General features: G+C 43.8%; 1 protein-coding gene across 1 annotated transcript in view; it reads left to right on the forward strand.

Annotated features, from left to right (window-relative positions):
• The window catches only part of LOC126542591 (uncharacterized), a 133,940-nt gene that overhangs the window by 104,338 nt on the left and 12,994 nt on the right, over window positions 1-16,608 (forward strand). The window contains exons 4-7 of the mRNA XM_055077086.2: window positions 2,204-2,305; window positions 9,089-9,193; window positions 11,451-11,571; window positions 11,915-11,987. Of these exons, the coding sequence (XP_054933061.1) occupies window positions 2,204-2,305; window positions 9,089-9,193; window positions 11,451-11,571; window positions 11,915-11,987 (401 nt within the window). The remainder of the gene's footprint in view (window positions 1-2,203; window positions 2,306-9,088; window positions 9,194-11,450; window positions 11,572-11,914; window positions 11,988-16,608) is intronic.

Below are 16,608 nucleotides of genomic sequence, written 5' to 3' on the forward strand. Positions count from 1 at the left end.
CGCTTATAATAAAACATCCACGCCAACCCTCTGAATTTAGTATTACTGTCGATCGACGCCTGGTAATTATATTTCGTTCCTCACACAGCGAAATTAAAGTAAGCTTAAGCTGCATAACCATTGATCACAAACTGACTGCCTATTCAGTGCGCTGAAACTATGGTAAGCACGAAACAGTGGTAACTGCAGTAACACACCTGGCCTCTTCACCCGTCTTCCTGTAATGTTACCAAGATGTTGACGCAGAACTGGGTTTTCAAGGTAGCCAGCGGACACCGCAGTGTCACGCTTGCCTCAAACGTGGGTGGAAATACCTTCTGGAAAAAAGCTGCGGCATCAATTGCTGAGGGTGTTACGTTCTCGACGTTGTCGAATTCCGCCATATTGTCAAATTCGCTATCTGGTCCGATTGGCTGCGAGAGCTGCTGCGGTCTCTCTGGTTGGCTCAAAATGCCGCCATTACAATGCTTGATATATATGGCAGAGTTTCACGAGATCCAGATTAACACCCCGGCTCCCTATTTCCTCCACCTCCAGTTAAGTCCCGCCACAAGTTGCCTGCTGTCCCTCCACTGCTAGTTCTTATCGACACCGCCTGACTTGCGCTTATCGAAGTGTTGAGTGACTCGCCTTTGGATACTTGGATACTTCACTGCTGGGATGTTTTTGTTTTAACTTCTTTGCATTTTTCAACAGCCATGGGGTTTAGAAGCTCGTTCTAACATATTCTGGCTCCGAAGAGACGATATTCGGAAAAGCGCTGTGTGCGGGATCACGATGTCCTGATTCCATTTTTTGTTTACGTTGTGTTGTTACCTGATAATTGACGATGAGCGGTATTTGAGGCATCGGTGGAATCAGCTACATCGACGAGGTTCTGTGAGACCGGTGATACCTGGTGAAGCTCCATGCGCCCGGTCATCACGCATCAACAGGCACTATCTCATAGGGTGTCACCTGTGGAAGGTGACACCCTGCAAGAGCTATTGAAGCTGTTGGTTCGCCTGAGATGTTGGTTGTTGGTTGTTGTTGGTTGTTGAGCTGTTGGTTCGCCTGGCAATGCGTGAAGCCCTGAGTATTTATTCAATGCCATATACTTAGCGAATTAACCTTATTATCTAGTCCCTGATGGCAGGTCAGAATGAGACTATGGAATAAAGTAGATACTTTTCAGAGATACTCGAAATGTTTGTATAGAAGACCATGGAGAAAGAACTGGGCCAATCGGTGGACATACAAAAACATGAAAAATTCTAAGTATTTGCGGAGTATTGCGAAGTATTTGCAGAAAGCTTCAAACACATAGTATAGTATAATCAGAATAAAACTGCAGAAATTAGTATGTCGCACCCCATCTGTGGTTAAAATTTTATACGTATGCCTAAATTACAGGACGGACTATAAATTAGGAGGGCACCGTTAGGCTCGTGAAACGCCTCATAAAGTAATGAAATTAATTCGCAGGACTATGGATATAAGAAGCGAAATAAAGATTTTGTGCGTACTCTTTGCCCACTTATAGCTGAAACCATCTACCACCCAAAGTGCACATTGAAAACTGCGTCACAAAAACGGAAATATTTAATTGATGTGTTAATCAATGTGGAGCGGAGGCGGAGGAGCTATGACACGAGCATTGCATGCCGCGGGAACGAAATAGGATACAGGGTCGTGGAGGGACGATGATGATGATGATGAAGCCTCAATTAATGGTACAAACCCACTATGGGGGATAGGCCACGAATCGGGTGGTAATATGATCGAAAAATAAAATAAATTAGTTAATATATAAATAACACAAAAAAGGAAAATAAATGAATAACCCAAGATGAAAAATAAACTGGTAATACGTGAGATATAGCAGTGATCAGTAAGATAGCTGCAGCCTTGCATTGATAGGAATACTAACAAAAACTTGTTACTGTAGTAGGTAAAGTAAAGGATATACTTAAACATTAGCAAGTTAAATTTTGATTAATAATATTAATAAGATTTTAACTGTGAATTTATGCTTTTACTCTTTGGATTTTCTAAATTGAGGTAGAAGTAAATCAATTGTGGAAAGTACGACATATAAAAATAAGGGAGCGGAGGGACAGTAAAACAGCTTCGCTGTCCTACGCTTTCTTTTCTTTCTTTCTTCTTTTTATTTCTGTCTTCCTATTTTCATGAACTTGCTGCGTTTCTGTTGCTCTCTCCGTAGGTGCGGAAGAACGTCTTCTGTGGAGATATAGAGCTCAACCGAAGCACCGCTACCGAATGGCAGCAGAGGATCTGCGGGGGCAATTCGATACTGCCCATTTGGGTGAGCTTACACTGCAACCCTTTTTATTCATTGCTCGCACCTAAAAGATGCCTCATGCTGTAGCTTGCGCAAAAGACAAAGCAGATGCTTCACAAAACATGTATGCAGTATTAATCTTTGTACAGAGCTACAACTGCTCGTATTGTATGCTCATTTATGTATGTCTGCAAGTGTCTTCCCAGCCATGTTTGTGTATGTCTACGCTAGCAGCAATGCAAACGCATCTGAAAAAATCTTAAGGAAGCCCAATTAATTTGTTGTTTTTGTTGTCGTTTGTGCTCATACTGGGGTTTCTTATTACGTGTAAGCGAAGTAAAACTTTATCGCTTGGGCCTAGTGCAACTGTAATGACAGCTAATGTGACGAACGCTGAGCCCTCTTGTATTGTAACTATCACAACGACTAAAATTAGCACCTGTCAGCTTTTTACTTAACTACATCTCCCTGAAGAAGGTGTAAACACAGACGACGCTATAGTCCAGCACCCCGTTCTCATATGCTTTGCTCCGAAAAGGCTTAGAATCGTTTGGTGTTGACAAAGCAAACGACTCTCATGATGTAAATCGAGACGCCACGCTCATCAAAGACAAAAGATGACAACGCCAACACTTTCATAACCACTTTGATGGCCTTTAGAAATATGGCTGAATGTGCTTGATACAGCGCCATTATGCCGTTGTCGCACGTACGTCATTTGATATTGTTTCCAAACGTCAAAGCCGTCGAAACAGAAAGCAGTTTTCCTTCTGCATCAACTTGGTCCAATAAGGCTGACTGCACGGAGGATCTTAAAATAAATATATTTCCATTGAAAGCATCTAATCATTCCTACATTCGCGGAAACATCAAATGCGCCCCCGCAATTTTAGCTGGAGATAAGCAGAACAGTTGCTATTTTTTTTTCTGCTATCTGTCACATGCCCTTGATATTTTGCAATGAACGGGGGTGAATACTCTGATAAAGCAGCATATAGTTGACTAAAGATTTCTGTTGGGTAGTAAGTTATTCAATTGAACATGCACGTCAAAATTTCATCGACCCCGATTACAATGCCTTCCCACCGTTTTGTTGTTTAACGTTTTCAAATAAACTCTGGAACTCCGTACCAGATAGCTATTATTCACTGGCGATTACATACGCAAGGCATCGTCAAGCGCATATGAAATCCCCTCATAAATTTCAGTAATTTTGGAAGCCCTTGTACATATATGCTCCCAAATGCGCATTACTGAACTATGTCACTGCGCAAATAAATAAATATAGTATTCTTTCAATCATTTATAAGAATTACTTAATGTCGACTGTAATAAACAAAGCGTTAAGTACGCATTACAATGCATGGCATTGTATGGCGTTGGTTCTTTTGCACACCAGTGGTTAGCCTTCAGTAATATTGGTTGAATAATTGTTTTTTAACCATGCATGTACAGTGGTCATTTAACATAATTGGAATGCGCCTGACGTGCCTATGGTAAAGGAACTGCTGCTGAAGATAACCGTATGAGATTGGGAAATATGGTACGGCCTGCCTGCTGCTAGGACAGCATTCCGGTTGTGGGATCATTAAGAAATACATGGTATCTCTCCACGTGGTTTCGTAGTTGCGCGAGAACGACGCCGCGCGGCGCGATGAGTTCCACAAGTGGATCACCGAACTGCAACGGCGAAACGAGACCACGGCCAAGTTTCTGGGTCACCAGTGGGAAGACATGGTGCAAAGCTGCCTCGTCAATGGGAAAGACTGCAAAACCCCCGAGTAAGGGACTCTATTCTGCCCGCTTTCGTTTCCTCACCACCAGATGCACCTATCAGGATTACTTCAAACCGGAAATCCAGTCCCGCTATATAAATGCCTGTGAACTGAGGCTACAGGTCAACTCGATTTGCCTGTAGAGTTCTCAAATGAGTTCAGGATTCTTTGCACTTCTCTGTTCGTTTCATCACCTACAACGCTGCGGCACCAGTCACCATTTGTTTCGCACAATGCAATCTCCATGAACAATGACTTCGGAGTATCCGCTGCTCTTACACAAGAGAGAGAGAGAGAGAGAGAGAGCAGGCCTTCACGATCAGAAAGTTTGCACTGAAGTAAGCTTTGCAGAATAGAAGCAGTATAGGGCGGCTCAGGTGGGCCTTATACGCTTTATGCAGGCGAAAAGCACATATCTGAGCTGAAGAGAACGACGACGCACATGCCTGTTTACGGATAGTGTAATGTATATAGCCTCGGCCCCAACCAATTATAGCCCACATATCTTTAGCCTTGCCGGCTGCGCAGTTTCTATTCGCGTGCGCATGCGCGCATCTTATGGTGGCCAATCCACGCACGTGTAATGCCTCTGGGACTGTACTATATGTATACCCGCCACTTCTAGGATGGATTCCAGTTTTGTGGTAACTTTTGATTGCTCTGCGGGCCTATTCGCCTTGCTAGGGGTCTCTGCAGGTGCTTCAGCACGCGGACGTAAAGATATGGCTTTTCGCGTAACTACATAAGGTGATGGGGAAGAAAGTGACCTTTTTCGACTTCACTGTGCTGTCTTCATATATTTTGAAATATAGTCAACCTGATTGTTTCGCGTTGTCACTGTCCTGTTGCACTTGGCTTTCCCTTTTTTCTTCTTTAAAGGCATCTCCAAGTGAATGTTTACGGTCGCTACGGAAACTGCTTTTGTCTGGGCTGCAATCTCAGTGCAGAAAGAGAGAAGATACAGACGGCCTACAGCCCTAACCAAGGTATCCTGTTAATCACATGCACTACAAGGATGCACTACAATAGTTCAGGAGGGTGGCTGATGAACTGTCAGCCACGATCAACGAAATCGGCAATAATCAAAATCAGCTTGCAAGGCAACAAAAAATTCCGGTAATGGAACACCTTGTGGAGGCTCGGGTGATTAGAAAACATAAAGCTTAATGCAGTGTGTGAGAAGCCGACCGTTGTGTGTACAGCGCTAAGGTAACGGGCGCGTCGTGTAGTCAAAATTAGCTTAGTAGCAGCGTTGCTTCTAAGTTATAGTGAAAACAGGAAGGTATTGCCATGCACGTGACAGTGCGGTGAAACATAATGACAGAAGGGACTAAAAGTACTGCAAAACACTGAGCATTCGCGCAATGACCTCAGGCGTAGAACGTACAGTCTCCGTCGTGCTTAACACAAGCACGCTTGTAGTGTCCTTTTGCTTCCCCTACGGGCAGTGATGAAAATTTCTGCTTAGGTGCCTTAAAGCTGCTCGCTTCGTACAAAGCAATCAATAGTTCCACCTTGCAGCCTGCGCTTGCTAAAATAATGCCACTGGAGATGCGTCCTGAATTAAGTCTGACGGCGGCTGTACGTACCAAAATACACTGAACGCGCGTAAGCCGTATTCCTAAATGATGCTTCGCCAAAAAAGATTTTACTTGCTTGTATCAAATTGGACATTGCTTTAGTTGTCTGTTTTTTTAAGCCGTGTACCAAACCCGATGTCCACATTTTTCCGCCCCAGTTCTCTTAGTTGTCGATTTTTTTTTTCTTCGGTTCTTCTACGGAGTCCGTTCTGTCAATTAAATTAATATTCATCTAGCGCTTGGTTGTCTGTTCATTCCCAGCTGCATTTGTATTCATTGCGCCGTTCGGCCCATCTTCAAAGTGAAATTCAATGAAATCGCTGACGAACGCGTAATAATCTACCTAAGTAATCCACTCAACGTCCTTGGTATCTTGTGTTACAAACCCTCTGGGTGCCATTTTTTCCCCCTTTTTTTCGTGACCGTGTGCATCTCGATAGCTGCGGTTTTGCCTGTTCCTGTAGACATCTTCCTTCACACTTACAAGGCCGAATGTCATGTTGGCCATTATCCTTTTTTCCCAGCACAGCCTATCCAAACCAATATGGGCCTTTCTTAAAATCAGTGTCATTGCTTTACAATGCTCGTCTTCCTTGTTTTCCCTCTCGTTAAAAACTACGTCCCAAAGGAGTCCGCCTGCTACTGGACCTGGAGATCCACCAATACATGTCTCACTCGACAGAAGCGGGTTTCGTCGTCAACGTCCACCAGCCAGGAGTGCAGGTGGATTTTCGCGACAGCATCTTTTTGCTTCCTCGTCACACGACGATGATCAGCGTAACGCAGGTCGAGTTTGATGTTTCATTGCTTGGAATTTCCCCTAATCGTTTTCTCCACGGGCCTTGATCAGCGTGCAGCGTTTCGGAGTGATAGAGGCTATACTAATATATTTTGATAATTGTTAACAGTCAGAAACGCTGCCAAGCTGTAAAAAGATAACTGGATCTTTTTGTAAAATGCTTCCAGGACTCGTACTCAGAACTAAAAAATCATACTTGTTCGTAAGTGCTGTTTGCCATTGGCAGGCCACCTTAGCATATATGTATATCCGATATCGTGATCAGAGTTGCCCGAAGTGGAGCCTTCCATTTCATTCCCACTCCATATCGGAGAGTGAAAATCGCTCGTTAATTCCACTAAATTTAACTAATCGGAATAGTGAGAGCTGTACCATTCCTACTATTTATTTATTTATTTATTTATTTATTTATTTATTTATTTATTTATTGTACCAAGTAGGTTATACAGCATTGTATAGGGGAGGGGCATAGAAAGAACACTTGGAAATTTGATAAGGAGCACTTTACATAAAACAGAAAATCGGAAAAAGCAACAAAAGAATTGTAAAAGATAATAACATGTCATAAGGTACGCCGAATGACAAAGATAATGACACACAGGTACTTGTGCTATGCACGTATACACGCGCAAAATACAAACTCAGTGCCCTTCCACTCTGTGAAGAAGGATGACCAGCGAAGCTGTGTATGCGGGCCCCTTAATGGCGAATCGCACATCCGCCGCTGGTCGGCTCGGCATTGCACAATTTTCGGTATCGGCCTACGTATGGGGAGTGCTTAACGCCTGCATCGCCTCCTCCGCTGGTCGGTTAGGCATTGCACCGTCTTCGGGATCGGCCCACGTATGGGGAGTGCTTAACGCCTGCTTCACCTCCGCCGCGGGTCGGCCCGGTATTGCACTATCCTCGGGATGGGTCCACGTATGGGGAGTGCTTAACGCCTGCTTCACTTCCGCCGCGGGTCGGCCCGGTATTGCACTATCTTCGGCATTGGCCCACTTATGGGGAGTTATCGGAATGTTAGTTGCACAGGTTAGAAGCCGCAAATATGATTCCTAAATATACTAAATTGTTGCGACCAAATATCTCCAAAACATGTCCATTTGTGGGGACAGTCGGAATGGCAGTCCACTTTTCGAAGCCCCTGCTTCCTTAAATCAAATTAAGCGTAGAGACAGAGCAAAGGCTCACTCACTAGGCTTCTTCAAAACCTTAATTTCGATGTTGCTCTGTAATAACGGAGAAGATCATAAGTTCACCTACGTTTCGTCGTGTTTACGCGGTTTTTATTCAATTTAGGACTAAGCCAAACACGACACTAATTTCTGGCATCATGGTGCACTGGTCCTACAAGTACTATACTGTACAGCTGCCAGCTTGTCACCGCGTAAGCTAGCTTCGCTTTAGCTACGCATATGTTAGGCGGTTCTCGACCCCATAGCAAGCCGCGACACAGGCAAGGCTAGCCTTTTAAATATGATCCACAATTTCCAAACATCTGTAATCCCCCCAAAACGCATTCGCCTGAAGCAAGGGAGAAAATGGTCTTGCATAGATGTGTATGTCACGCATCCAGCTAGAGTATTCTGTAACTTTGAGCACTAACATGAAAGCGAAACGCATCGATATGTTTTGTAGGGTGATCTTTTTTGTTTAGCCTCTACGGGCATATTAAGGGCACAATTTTTTTTTTCAGGACACCTCTTTGACCTTTTGTTATTGCGCTTTCTCTATAATCTGCTGTGTACCAAGAAATATGACCGGTATTCTAAATCACCGCAAGCTTTTGTAGGGCACAATCGTTTGCAACGTCATTTTCGGCCTCCATCGTTGGGTTTTAGGTCACGCGTGACCTTACTAAACCAAATCATTTCTTGGCATGTAGAAGTTGCTGTCAATAAACGTGCTTCATTCTTGTAAGGCAGAAAGGTTTTCACGTCTTCAGAAGTGTAGAATGTGCAGAATATAGCGTCTATAATTACGTTTCCAGAGGTAGTCGCCTATAGGTTGATAGTTAAAGAATCGGTATACTACAATATATTGGCCAAATCGGAATGACCAAATTAGCGGTTTGATTTTCTCGCTCAAAATCAACAATTAGCATTACTTGACTATGTGCTCATTTCATTTACATTCCATCTGTGCGACTGATGTCATCATGCAATTTCCATACCATTCCATGTGTTTAAAAATATGGAATGATTCCGGAACAATTTAACTCCGGAGCTTCCACTCCACAACTCTGATCGCGATTGGCTGGCACATCTTAGAAAACAGCCTTAACGTGAAAAGTTTTTGAATTACGGCACTGAATTCGGGCATTGAATTGGCCGCAAAACAGGGCATCTCATATACGTCCCCTTCGGGGTCTCCTAGATAGGTTTGGTACATCTGAAATTGTGCATCTATTGTCACCCAGTTTTTCTAGGCTATATGAATAGCCACTGGAGGCAATTCAAGTGCCGCATTTCTCCACATAGCACCACGTTTTTCCGTACAATACATCGTGAAAGTGTTATATTACCTTGATTGCAAAGATCACCTACAATGACAGAGTAGACGGCTGAAAATAGTCTCACCAACATGTACTGCTGCTGTTTGTGGAAAGAACAGTAGTTGACTTTTCTTTTTTTCGCTCCTACTGTACTCACAGTCTATTTACTTTCGGCTGGAGCCGCCGTACAGGAACCCATGCCAGCGGGATTTCCCAGAGAAATACCGCGATCACATTTCTCCGGATAGAGTGTATACAAGGAAGGTGAGCTGCACAAGTCGCTGCTTTCACTTTCTTTATTTGATGCGTACAAGTCATTCTTCAAGTTTGCTCTTCGCATGTGTAACACATTAAACCTTTTCAAGGATGAAGTCAAACTAGGAATGGCGTTTCCTTATTTATGAGGTCAACTCAAGAAAATATCAGCAGTCAGAAAAATGCAGGGTGGTGTCCATATTACTTTATTTATTTCGCTTTTATAAATCACGCTCCATTGGCCTCAGTTAACAGACCACTGCTAAATCGTTATGGTTAGCCCGCGAAGCTATAGCTCTACACGTTCACTCGCGGCTAACAGCCACTGCTGTAGCCTACGTAATGAACGAGGCAAGAAATGGTAGTAGTAATGTTTGGGTATATCTTCACGCCGTCTTCAGTGCTACCAAAAATGAACAAAATATGTCATCAGTCTTTAGCAACAAGGGAGGCACAGTCGGGAGCAATATGAGAGGGAGCGTAGAATTTATTTTAACGGAGATTATTAGGACGTGTGGATTCATACGTATCACCTGCATATATGTTCGATTCCCGGCTCAAACATTTTTTTCGTACAACACTTTTATGCGTGGCACTGACTTGAAGTCACTGTATAATATCTATCTAAATGTAACTCTACTTTTTCTACTTGTGCTCGCCGGAGTATATAGCTGGGACGTGCAGACCGTTAGGTGCAAGAGCGTAAATCAGATGTAGGGTATGAGGCTTGCGGTGATCCAAAACAAGGCCTGAGAATTTGGCAGCGTATTGATAATGGGAGCCGCACTCGCAACGTTCTCATGGCCGCATGTGGCCCGAAAAGAGGTCTGAGCTTAACAAAATCATGAATGCGGCTTGCAGCTGTACAGGGCTTTCTGCATAGGGCTTACACACTGTAAAAAATAATAGAGCACCTGCAACTTCCTTGTACATTAATTGTCTGGAGTTCATTTTTCCTTCATTTCAAACTTCTTTTAACTGAAGTTAAACTTCGTTTTTAAGATTTCTGGTTCTCTCTGATAAAGTAACGTTTACTCTCCTTGCGAAGCACTGAGGTAAACGTATACTGCGCTGAGCATCCAAAATGCGAACAATGAAATTCGTGGTTATTGCACCGCTCGTGACATATCGCAGTAGATGATCTTCGCCCCCATCGCTTATCGCGAGGCTACGCAAGAAAGCGCGCACTCCGTTGTTCGCATTTCAATAGGTTCGTATAATGTAACCAGCGGAGGAGCACGCGAATTCCCGAAATTGAATTCGAAATGGATCAAGTAGTTTACTAGGAGCCAACAGAGTACTGCCCTACCTCCCCTCTCTCTCACCACCCACTTCCCCCGCAGCTTATTCCTAGCGTCAAGTTTGTGATCTCGTCCTGCCCTCTAAGAATGTTGTTTTCCCACCTTAAAGACTCGTTCAATTAAATGTTGCCAAAGCTTCGGAACCAGGAGTTGTAATGAGAGAAAAAATCTGGCTGCAGTCCTTGCAGGCTTGAGGAGATTTCAAACTCTTACTAAAAAGTTCCTCCTACACAGCCGTGTCCTGCAGCCAACTACGTCACGAGGACTACTGTGTACACCACCACTCACTATATATGAGGCCTGTGGGCTCTGGTGCGACTGCCCCCCACTGGTATCGAGCACAAATGCCGGCTTTCCCCTTCGACATATGTGTTATTCCTGCTATTCCGTTCTTGCATTCTAATTTTCTTCGTTTTTCTACCTCCTGTCCACGGTTTGAAAGGAAATGATCGCAGGTGCTGGAAGAGCTTTTCTACATATGAACATGTTAAGTAACGTCTGGGAAAACCAAGCGCTCTGTCAGGAAACCTTAGTGAACCACAGGAAAACCCACCTTTTATCGGCTGCGGCGGCAGTTGGCCTCGAAATCAGCAGCTGCCTCATACGCAGCACCTGCTCCTTAGCTATAGGCTACTGCTGTCCTTTCTGCGTCTCTTACGAGAAGACAAGAATACCAGCGGTACGGAGCCTAAACAAGTGAACACAAGTATAACGAACGTATAGTTGGTGGCTCGCAGACCCAGATTTTCATGAAATCTCACTGCGGTAATGTCACACGCGCCGACCTGCGCAGGCTCTGTGCTTCCTTGATTCCTGATTATTTCAAAGAGAGGGAGAGCAGGGCTACCGTGCTGCAGAAAGAACGTTACTACTGACTGTCTTAGAATTCTAGACTTCTTTTCGCCATCACTTTCTCCTGCCTGTATAGGCCAGTACTGTAACAACCGGTTCCTTCTTTTCGTTAGGCCTGCAGGCACATTTGTGCCCAACTGCGCGTCATCGCCGCCTGTGGATGCCAGTCGCACGATTACGACACAGTCGACAGGTCTCTGGCCGAAATATGCAATGAAGACGACGAGGAACTCAGTAAGCGAAAACGACAGCCCCCGTTGACGCAAAATAAGAAATATATATGCAATACAAGGAGCTGCCAACAGCGCATAGAATACTATAGATGACAAAACAATATTAAATAAAGACAAAAGTAAATATAATATGAGGCGCTGGCTGAGTCAACGCCTTACCCGTAGAAACTGTTCGAGATAGAACACGGTGAGAAGCGATGATGATGTGAATATAAACAGGACAACAGTGGAGTGCGCTCATAGGCATCACGATGAAACAATTCTATATCCAAGTAGAAATAATGTCACAAGCTTGAATCTAACAAAGACACCTTTTTGACCTCATTTGGGAATTGCCCTTTCAGATAACTGCATTGCAGAAGTGGCTGAGAAGATCGACGGAGGGCAAGTTGAATGTCCGTGCTTAGAAAGCTGCACGTAAGTTCACTGTCGTCTTTTGGCGCTAAGTAACCAAACTTGTTATTTCCGCACGTCTTTCTTTTTGCTTCCTTTTTTTTTTGCTTTTTTTACAAAGGCACTGGCTCGCGCGGTAAACTCCAGTTAAATGTTGTAACGCCATATTGCACAGCATCGGGAATTTTGCTTTCAAGTAAACAGTAAACGTTGTGACGTTATAAGGACATAATTCGGGAGGTAATTGAATACCGCGACAGGCTGCGTTAGGTTGGTAAGGTACAAACAGCGCTGGACACTATCGAAGATACATGTATCTCAGATACCATCTTAGATATTCTTTGGTTATCTTCAATCTGTATCATGATACGTCTGGAAAGGCGTGTATCAGTATCAGTATTTCCGATACACGAAATAATGTATCGTGTATCTTGCGATACAAGATACTGCTACCGCAACATCACCGCGCGAAAGTATAAGCATTGGCCGAACTCCGCTTATAAGCTGATAGTGCTGCCACTAAGCCACCTAAATAAAACTAAAGGCAGCGACACTCTTTTATCTTTTCGCCAGAGCCCTCCAGCAAGGACAGGCGATGAGGTCAGCGCGTCCTTATTGGTGGAACAGAGTTACGTGGCAGAGCTATTTCAATTTTATGTGCTCTCTGTATACACGATGCGCCAAAAAATTTGCGCTACCAGCGTCGTTGCGGCTGTACACCTGCCTGGCGATCCTGTATTGCGCAAACGGTAATATGTTTACGGACAAGGTAAACTCCACAGCGGTATTTTAACCGTCGTGCAGAGGCTTCTTATTGACGTTCTTGTAATTAGACAGCGATCGGCTAGCTGATCGGCAAGCAAAGCAGCAGCGCTCATCAATTACAAAAGGGACAAGCAAAAACCGCTGACAACGCAGCGTATAAATAGCTTTCACGTTAAGCAGCTAAAGCAACCCCAAAAAATTGTTTCGGAATGAAAATATCATACCTTGAGCACATTATACCTGCTGCTGCAAAGTCAAACCACTTAAAATCATGGATATTAGGCTCAGAGGCATCTCTAAAGGAGGAAGAGTATATTTCCTCCTGCAACCCCATCGACCCCTCGTCCCACTGTGTTTGACAACTCTGTAGTGGCGAGTGATGGGGTGCCCTGCTGACTGCCCCTCAACAAAAACGGAGAATCATGTTTGGCCCCTAACAGAAAAAAAAAAGAAAACCTTCGTAATAACGATATTGGGAAAACGAGATTCGCGCATAAATTCGAGACCGTTCTGTGATCATCAGCTCGGACATGTCAATAATCTTCGCGTTAGGCATACAGAGTGGTAAAGAGCGCGACTCACTTCTATTGCCTCTAATGTCTTTCTGTGAGTGTGCATAGTTTCGCGCCAGAAGGCTATATCACCATGTCGTGACATCTACCAAACCTTGGCTTGCGAAGCCTTCTTTTGGATCCATCCTAAGCCTGCATTCTCTTTGTTCTTCTTTTTCTTTTTCGGGGAATTTTCTACATATGCCTTGCGTGCGTTCTCACACTCTAACAAATTTTACACCCTTTGAGTCGTATCTTGCCCCACAACGATAATCGTCATCTGTGTTGCCCGCATTTCCTTTCTTTAACGCTGCGAACCCGGTACTTCCCAGTAACGAACGGCAGGCGCGTTATCAGCATGGCATAGCATTCCCGACAGGAAAGTAGCGGGCGCGGTGTTTTCAAGAAAGGAAACGCAAGCAAGGCAGACGACGATTATCGTTGTGTGGCAGAGATACACCCCAAAGGGTGCAAACTTTTTTTAGAGTGCAGTCGACTGTCTTCTAGTTTTGTCTTGTTCTTTTCTTTCTTTATCGTTATCTTAAAAAAGACGAATCGCTTCCGACGTACCGCCATCGCTTTCACGCCAGTAACAACGCCGTGCTCTTCGATTGGCCGGCGAACCGTGTCCAGACGTCACGGCGCCAACCTACGCACGGGGCTTTCACATGGTCAGTGCATAGGCACACTTCCAGCAGGGGCACGAAGGCGGTGGCTGGCAGACCGAAAAACAGGAAGCAATCTGTCTCATGGGAAAAAAATAGATCGATTCGGCAGCGCACGCCCTTCTGCTGACCATCACTCGGAAGGCTTTTGGGAGAACTTGCTGTGGTTGGTCGTTTGCATGAAACCGCAGGCGTTTCCTTGGTGAGACGTGATTTGCCGATACATTTAACCTATGTTTAACCTTTGTCGGGCTTAGGGCTTGCGGTTTTAATGATTAAATCTACCAACGGTAATTGCTGAATTTCTCTAAGTCTCGAATATCCATCGATCGATTTGTCCATCAAAATGGCTCCTGAATTCCATTTCTTCGAAAACTACGCATTAGAGTTTCAAATTAATTGGAACGATTGCCAACACAGACAGTGATATACAGCCTTACGGGCAAACTGCAATGGTCGATACTGCGATAACAGTGACGCGATTCATACGTACTTAAGCCACAGTGCATGTACATTTGTATGCGTGTGTCTTAAACAGATACTCATGAGAAGCACTAAGTCAGATTGGAATTGTAAAGTATTCTTTAAGAACAGTATTTTCGTTAATTTTGCGGAAACAGGTTGAATAATAGAAGAGAAAGTAAAGGGCAGATGTTTAATTTTTTTATTTCACCTTTACCCCAGTGCGGATATACGTCAGTGTGACCCCACGAATTTCAAGTTATTATGTGTATTTTGGTCGTTATGGCGCAGAAAGATTTTTCGGACTTACCAAGTTTTTTTCGCTGGCTTGTTCAGAATACAAAGTAGTCCATATTTACCTATAAGCAATGAATGAGACCCTAGTAACTTTCAAAATTCATAACACCACATGGAGCTTGTGCGGCAACTTCAAGGCTGTGTCACTACCTTTTAGTTTACAGGATTTCTTTCTCTTTTTTTTTCGGCTTACGAAGCCTCCTGTCACGGCAAGAGTGTCTTTTTGGCTGTCGGAAAAGAGTAATTCATTAATACGGCTCCGCATGTTTGTTTGTTTTTTGTTCTCCATTTAAAGCCTATATTAAGATTACCTCGTCGCTGCGGAATCGGTAGACATCAGTCGCATAACAGTAATCAAGGTATCTAATGCGAAGCTTCAATAGTGATCAAGACTTAGCCTTATCTTCCTTTCTTTTACCCATTTCACCAAGTAAGCATTGAGCGATCTATTAAACATATTATTCTGATCTGATCCATTGTTCTACGCGTATCATTCGCACGCTGCATACCATATGCCACATGCATACCACATTCTGGGGAATGCATGGTCTGAAGAGCGAACAATGTAGTGGAGGTAGTGGGTAAAGGGACGGTATAACGTTAGGGTTCCTTTAGGTCAATTTCTTTTCTTCTTTTTTTTATCATCCACCGTTCGCAACTAGCCGAACACGGTGATAACTTAGGCGGAGTTCCGCTCGGACCACTGACGAACCGCGAAAAGGAATAGCTGTGGAATAGAATCGTTACAATATCCCGGCCAAGCTCCTTTTTTTTTTTTACTTCCCCTCCGCTTTTTTTCTCGCTTCAAGGTGACTGTGAAGCTAAGAATGAGAAGGTGACCTGACGACGACGCTATAACTACAAAGACTTGACGATGATTACTACGACCGCCGTCGTCGGCGGCGTAATTGAAAGGAGCTTTTAACCGATATCGCCATAAAATGTGCGTTATACCCAAACGTTGCTGCCTGCAACGAGAGTTGCAAGAAAATAGCTTTTTCTTTTTTTCTGGTCATATAACACTCGGTCCTTCCCGTGTTCCGCATTTCTTTAATAACAATGGATGAGCACTGTTCGAGTTAATGCTACCGAAGGCGATTTTAGCGTGAAGAAAATTTTTGGTTTACTTTTTCTTCTCTCCCAGAATTTTTTTTTTTTTCGCTAAAGGTAAGTGCGTTGTAGTTACCTTCTTAATTCTACTTACCTTCTGCGCAAATATCATTGACGGCCTGCTTAGGTTAGCGTGAACTAGGTTTTATTGCAGCACACAATTACGTTTGAGGTTCAATTTTAAACTGTTCATGGACAGGTGTTGCCTAAACGTAACGAACGAAAACAAAACATTTCTTATTGCTTTGTTTCTGTTTTGAGTGCGGAGTTCTTGGCTAGATGTTTTTGGCCAACACTGAATGACAGATACCAAGCGTTATTTATTGGATTAGAGCAGGAACAGAGGACAAGGAAGAAGTTCGGTGCGCGACTCGCTTTCGTTTTGAAATCGCGACAGAGGAGAAAGACCGATGAAAAGGTTTTGGCCGCAGTGGTATCACACAGGTAACGCAGAGGAAGTGCAATGTACACCTCTGTTTCACATCCGACGAAAACTGTCTTTATAAGGTACACATGAAGCCATAGGTGGCATGGGGGCTTTCAGTATTCTCCCAGCTGTTGCCGGAAAGCAAAAAAAAAACCTATCGCTGAAAATTTTTAAGCAGAAATACTTTCCTTTCGTTGAATATCCACATTTCCGATGTATTTTGCACATTTCGATGATAGATAAACATTTGCTTCGGGTAATTTTTACGCCGCGTCCTTAAAGGGTTAAACTTTCGCCATCACGTGTCTTAATTCTGTGAGCGCTCTTTGTTGTTGCGCCCTTGGCGTTGTCGTGCACATACTTCTCTG

Source organism: Dermacentor andersoni, chromosome 2 (assembly GCF_023375885.2).
Source record: "Dermacentor andersoni chromosome 2, qqDerAnde1_hic_scaffold, whole genome shotgun sequence".
Lineage (NCBI taxonomy): Eukaryota > Metazoa > Arthropoda > Arachnida > Ixodida > Ixodidae > Dermacentor > Dermacentor andersoni.